General features: G+C 43.9%; 1 protein-coding gene across 1 annotated transcript; it reads right to left on the bottom strand.

Annotated features, from left to right (window-relative positions):
• Positions 1–1,481: 1,481 nt before the first annotated feature.
• TMEM252 (transmembrane protein 252) lies at positions 1,482–6,291 on the bottom strand. Its single transcript, XM_070430154.1, has 2 exons — positions 5,968–6,291; positions 1,482–2,576 (listed from the first exon to the last, which is right to left on the bottom strand). The coding sequence occupies exons 1-2, from the start codon at positions 6,243–6,245 to the stop codon at positions 2,348–2,350; spliced, it is 507 nt and encodes a 168-aa protein (XP_070286255.1). The 5' UTR covers positions 6,246–6,291; the 3' UTR covers positions 1,482–2,347.
• Positions 6,292–6,773: the final 482 nt, after the last annotated feature.

Raw genomic sequence — 6,773 nt, 5'->3', positions numbered from 1 at the left:
TTGTCAGTAAAAGGACTTGAGAGTTTTTTGTGTGGAGGGTTTAAAAATACCCACGCTACATCTCAGGTATGCAAGAGACTCAGCATGAACTACTCTAACTGACCTTATCATGCTCACCTTCTGGGATGGGGGGGTACTTAAACTTACTATTCAGGGAGACATTATAAGACTAAAATACTTGGAGAGCCATCACCTCTGAATATTGCCCTTCCCCAGTGACCTGTGAGATTATCATTCACATTTGAGAAGAGGGAACAAGCAAAGACACTCTCCTTAGAGGTTTGCCTCTTGTTCACTATCTCCCCTGTCATTCACGGAATCCGGGTTCTCAATCCGTCTCCATTAATTTTATCATAAGCTTATGGAGGAAGAGGGGATACAATGTCTGTTTCCCTGAGTGAATCCCCCTGGGGTGGCCAATGAATTCTTACTAACCACACAGACACTTTTGTCTGACTGGCCCAGTGGACTTTAACTGCTGGGCCTTTCAAAGGTGGGCTTTGTTTTGTGTAACACCCATGTTCTGGATGCTTGCTTCTGAGTACATATGGGTGTTTCTTAAAGTCAATAAATGCCTGTTAATAGTATTTCTTTTCAAAAAGCACCTGCCTAATTTCCTGAATCAATAGTTTTTCTCAGTAATGTTTGGTTTCGCAAAGAGATTTACTCATTTGGATGCTGTGTTAGGTCCACATAGAGAATGAAACTTTGACTTATGTCCCTCTATTGATTCCCCCCCTTCCCCCCCCCCGATACAAAACAGTGGCAAAAAAGGGAAAGTTTAAGTACAAAATTTATTACAGTAAAGAGATTAAAACAATTTTCTTATGTAAACCAAAATTAACATTTGTTTCACAGGACTACCAGTAGTTGGAAAAACTATCTATTACAATTGCACACTCTGGCTGAAAGCCCAGCGATAGAGCTTGTTCAGGTCAGTGAGTGTGCTCAGACCCCAGAGAAAATTTCAGGACTACTGGCTCAGTAGAGGGAAAGAGACAATGAGACAATTGCATTGCTTACAAATGATCACCTTCCTGTTTGACAACCTGCATATCCAGTTGTGACCTTGATGTCAAGAATTCAAATCACAGATGCCCAAATTCATGCTTCTTGTAAATGGACCAGGATTTCCTTTTATGTGGCTTCCTGTGTATTTTTCAGCAATAACAGGGAAGAGAAGGCCAAGGGGCCCCATCCCATCTCAATACCCCTCTTCCTCCTCGAAAGATCTTCATCCTTCTTATCACTGGCCAAATCCTCCTGTACCCATTCACCAGCTGCTGCCTGTTACCACTAGGAATCATCTTCCATCATCAGTATGATGATCAGATGAAAGGGAACTACACCAAGAGGGGAGGGCCAAGCTCCTGGGCAGAAAACCTGGAGGACGCATTTACATTTTATTTTATTTTTTTAATATATTTTATTGATTTTTTACAGAGAGGAAGGGAGAGAGATAGAGAGTTAGAAACATGGAGAAAGAAAAATCAATCAGCTGCCTCCTGCACACCTCCTACTGGGGATGTGCCCGCAACCAAGGTACATGCCCTTGACCGGAATTGAACCTGGGACCCTTCAGTCTGCAGGCCGACGCTCTATCCACTGAGCCAAACCGGTTAGGGCCGCGTTTACATTTTAAAGGAGAATCCAGAAGATGAACTCTAAAGCAACCTCTGCTGCCTTTTCAGGGGCTTTAACGGATTGCTCCACTTCCTGTTAGGGCCCACTTTCTGAAGGGGGAGAGAAGTCCAAACTGCTCTCTGTGAGGAGGGAAGTAAGACTGGGTAAATAGCATAAAAATTGGAAGTAAATGCATCCCCCTCTATGGACCTTCCTTCATCTTCCTGGAAATAACTATGTTATTGGAAAAGTTTCATATCTTCTCAAAGCCTCAGTTTATGCATGTGTAAAATGGGAATAACCATTGCACATATCTCTGAAGGCAATCAGGAGGGCTAAATAAAAAGCACAGAAAGTTCATAGCACAGAGCATGCCATATAAAAAGGATTCCATAATGGTTAGCTATCAATCCCAGCGTAAATCCTCCACTCGATAGAGGAGAAAACTGAGGCCCAGAGAGAGGAAGATTCTTATCCAAGCTCTAAAGCATCAGGCTGCATGTCTTTCCACACCCTGCCATCCCACTTGTCCCCTTATAGTAAAATAAAATATAATGAAGCTGACAAGATTTCTTAGAGGCTCAAGATCCCCTCGGGGTGCTCTTGCATGGGGTCACGGACATGGCTTTTCCTCCCACAATCCCTTGCCTGCTTTTATTTTTAGCAGCTGTGTCCCATGAGAGGACGTCTTGGGTGCCAGAGAGCTTCCCCTGCTTCAGCACTCTCAGCTTTGCCTCTGGGCATCTTTCCATGGTGTTGCTGCCGCCACCCCATCCACTACAGACTCGGCATAGGATGGTGGTGCCTCTTGGTGAGCACCACTTTCAACCTCATATCCAAAGTCCAACTCTGTGTACAGAGGTGGAGGGATATCCACGGCCTCTCCCTCTGCAGGACAGGTTTGCTTTCCAGCATCCAGACTTTCTTCATAAGCAGGAGGGTAAAAATCTGGCCTGGGGGACAAAATGCCACAAACATGTACATGTTATTCAAGTGGTTCAGGCCAGAGAGGCATATGATTGCCTCTCTCAGATCACGCTGCAAAGTGAAACTGTTAAGAAACATTGGTTTTGAAACAGATGTATTTCTTCCCTGGCATCACCAGTTTTTAAAAAACATGTCGCTCCCCAGCAGAGCCCTCTTTCTTAGCCATAAGATACAGGTCCCTGTAGTCACACTTTGCCCAATGGGTTATTCCAGGCTATCCCCTCTCTCTTACTTGTTGGAACCAACACTTCTAGAGTGAGATCCTTAACAGGGGTAGGGAACATGAGGGCCTGAACTGTGGAACTTCTCTACCCAATTATTCAGTCCATTCACAGCCTATCTCCATTCACACATATAATCATCTACTCAATTGCACTCACAGTCTCAGATCCTCACAGCCAATAAAATAATGAATGTAAACCAGTTCCATGAATTTCCTTGCATTACATCAGATGCTTGTCTCTTTCCCATTGCTTTTTCAAGTCTCGGCAGCTAGTTAAAAAAAACAAAAACAAAACAACTAATTTCCCAAGCGATTTAAACTGAGAACTTTATGTAGATTTCAGTTGCAACTTTTTTCCATACCATCAGACCAATGGCTAACAGAACCATTCATGCCTGAGCTGGTAATCTTGCCCAGTGTTGCTAATTGCTGAATCCTTCCAGCTTCTCCATTATGAATGGGATTGGGGGTGGCATGGAGGTGAGGAAGAGAGAGGGTGAGCTTGGTTGAGTTGTGTATTTACAGAGTGAATTCTTCCAGTGCCTACAGGGAGTGTTTGTGATATGTAACCACAACAGAACAGGGACTGCCATCTGTAGGCACAGCTCCCTTCTAAATGTGACCAGGCCCAAAGCCAAATGGCTGAAGCCACTGTCTACTGTACAGCCCACATCTCAGCCTTCACTCAGAATAACCAAGGCTGTGTCATGGGGCATATGTGCTAAGACACTGAAAACAGTAAGGTGAGCTGTCCCCTAAAGCAGCGGTCGCCAACCTTTCGGACCTCACAGACCACCGGTTGGCGACTGCTCCACTGAAGTGATTTGAGAGGCTCCAGGGTGACTGCTGCCTGCCCCCCAAATCCCATTCACCTCTCCCAACCCTCCTCACCCCCAGCAGTTTCATTCCCAGTGCCCCGGTTCTACCACTGCAAGCCCATTTGTTTTGTTTTGTTTTTTTAATTTTTTTATTGATTAAGTTATTACATATGTGTCCTTATCCCCACATTACCTCCCATCCCCCCCACGCATGCCCTCACCCCCCTGTTGTCTGTGTCCATTGGTTAGGCCTATATGCTAGCATATAAGTCCTTTGGTTGATCTCTCCCCCTTACCCTCACCCTCCCCTACCTTCCCTCTGAGGTTTGATGGTCTGATTGATGCTTCTCTGTCTCTGGATCTGTTTTTGTTCATCAGTTTCTGTTGTTCCCCATTTGCTTTTAATTCCTCAGTGTGGGTACCCATTTGAATGCAAATGCTTCTGGGAAATGGAACTTCCCATTGGCTGACTTGCTAGCCATTTTGACTGAGCTGGGCATCTACTAGATGCAGTAGGAAGAGACAATAAACAGGGGCATCATGCTGTCTATAATTTAAGGCATTTCTTCACAGTGTGATGTTATGTATGTATTAATAAATTTAAGCTACACCCAAAAGGTAATCAATTACTCTTATCAGGAATTTCATACTCTGGAGGCAATTATCTAACATTTATGCAAAATAAAATCATTCTAGATGCAGCTTCTAAAATCACTTCTAAAATCACATTTTATCAAACCCAGAGTCCTTGCTGATAAGTATAATAAACATCGGAAATGGGCTTGGATTATTATAATTAGTATCATTAATTAGCATAATAATGTCAAAAATCAAGTCATGGGTAAAAGTGCACTACTTATTCAAAATACACGGAGTAGCAAAATATACAGAGTAGCTAAAGTAATTTAGATGAAGAGGGTAAAAGAATTTATGGAGTCTTGCAGCCCGTACCTTAAGGATGATGCCTGATGTTTTATCCCTAAATGGTCCTGCGGTCAGCCAAAAATTAGGAGGTTTGGGGTTGTCAGATACTAACCATGAGGTTAACTGAAATGTTTTAATGTGGTAAAATATATAACAAAATTTACCACATTGGCCAGTGTGCAGTTCATGACACTAAGTACATTCACATTAAATGCAACCACCAACACTATTATCTCCCAAAATGAAGTCCCGTGCCCATTAAACAGTTACTCCCCATCCCCCCGCCTCCTGACCCTGACAACCACCGTTTTCTACTTTCTGTCGATGAATTTGACTTCTCTAGATACTTCATCTAAGTGAAATCATATATATTTGTATTTTTGTGTCTGGTTTATATCACTTAGCATAATGTCTTCAAGGTTCATCCATGGTGTAGCATGTGTCAGAATTCCTTACTTCTTAAGGCTGAAAAAAATACTCTATTGCATGTATACACCACATTTTGTCGATCCATTCATTCCCTGATGGCCTAGGTTGTTTCTTCCTTTTGGCTAGTGTGAAGAATGCTGCTATGAATATTGGTGTAGATATAGCTGTTCCAAGTCCCTGCTTTCAATTCTTTTGTTTGTATACCCAGAAGTGGAATTGCTGGATCAAATAGTAATTCTGTGTTTAATGTTTTGAGGAACCTCCATATAATTTCCCACAGTGGCTGCACCACTTTACATTCCTACCAGCAGTGCACTAGGTTTCCAATTTCTCCACACCCTTGCTGACACTTGGGTTTTCTTTTTAATAGCTATCCTAATGGGTGCACTGTTGCAAGGTTATCTGAATCTTACCTCTGGAATATAATTGCTTTCCCTCAAATGAATCTTTCATGCAAAGTATGCTCACAATACCTAAAAGGTTACTAAGCTGGGCCTTCACTGAGTTCCTAATGCAGGACTGATTTTATGCCTGCGTGCTCACTCGCTATGTGGCAGAATTAGGCTCTGGACTTGCTTCCTTATAACCTGGTAGCCAGATTAAAAGAAATAACTACCAGATTCTAAGGACAGCTCCCACCATACAACAAAAGAACCTTAGAGTCGTGCCTCTTAAATTGGCTTAGGTGGGTTTTCAATGTGTGTGTTGGGGGGGCGGGGGGAGGCAGCAGGGGATGGCGTCTCTGATATAAATTCCATTTACTTCATGGTTTTCCCCAGAGACAGCACCATTATTCCTATTAACTAACTCCAGAGCAATCCCCTGATTATAACACTTTGGTTCTAGACATACGGCCCCGTGAGACATGTCAAGTGCTCCACAGCGGGGTTAGAAGTCACTCAGCTTTTCCAGAACTCAGGCCCATCTCAACCCTCATCGGACCTCTGGCTTATCAGCACATACCTGTCCACTGTGGCTGGGGCCATGGCCCTGTGAGCAAGATGTGGTCTGAGCCCATGGCTGAACATCCCTTTGTTTTCACTCGCCTGGCGGTAGGTGCTCCAGAAAATCCCACTCAGAAGGATCACAAACCCCAGAGGCAGAAGCAAATAGGCCAGGATCAGGTTCCACCGACAGTTGAACGTGGAGCCTGAGGAGATGAAGAAGGCCCCCAGGCAGATGATCAGAAAGCCTGTCAGAAGGGCAAGGGCACAGAGGACTGCACCGGTTCTGTTCCGCATCCCTGCTCCTTGGGAACCCGGCTCCCTGACCCTGCCACTCCCCTGCTTCCCCTGCTCAGAGAGAATGCTCTCATTAGCCAGCTCGTAGCTTTATACGCTCTGGGACCAATTGGCCTTTGGACAATTAAATGAAGCAGGCACTTAGAAGGTACTCATTAACCGTTGAAAGTAACTATAATGTATATTGGAGGATTAACCTAAAAACACAGCACTGTGTACTAGAGGAAGGAGTGGTTTCTCATTGCTGCCTTGTTCTGGGCTGGAGAGGACCCTCTGCTGACACCAGTTATTTGAGGGGAGGTCTCCCATCATGGATTACAAGAACACTGGTGTCTTAATCCCTACTGTGGGTAACTCCCCACAAATGCTAGAGAAATTGGCATTCCTTGATGAACTATCTTCTTTGTGGCTTAGCAGGAAGTCCCTTGATTTCTTACTTCTTTCTCTGTACTAAAAAGACTTTTTCAAAAGGCCCTTAACATGTTTGTCTTGCCTCTCTCACTGACTCTCCCTTTATTGCCTTTGTAC

This window comes from Myotis yumanensis, unplaced genomic scaffold (assembly GCF_028538775.1).
Source record: "Myotis yumanensis isolate MYYU_CA2020_CCGP unplaced genomic scaffold, mMyoYum1.0.hap1 SCAF_12, whole genome shotgun sequence".
Taxonomy (NCBI): domain Eukaryota; kingdom Metazoa; phylum Chordata; class Mammalia; order Chiroptera; family Vespertilionidae; genus Myotis; species Myotis yumanensis.
Note: the sequence above shows the minus strand (reverse complement) of the source record. Positions and strands in the feature narration are given on the sequence as shown.

Bases quoted from the DNA above. Each gene is read 5' to 3' on its own strand.
- TMEM252 (XM_070430154.1), bottom strand. From the start codon at position 6,245: ATGCGGAACAGAACCGGTGCAGTCCTCTGTGCCCTTGCCCTTCTGACA. The intron at 2,577-5,967 runs GTATGTGCTGAT...TTTGTCCCCCAG, and splicing joins GCCCCAGCCACAGTGGACAG to GCCAGATTTTTACCCTCCTG.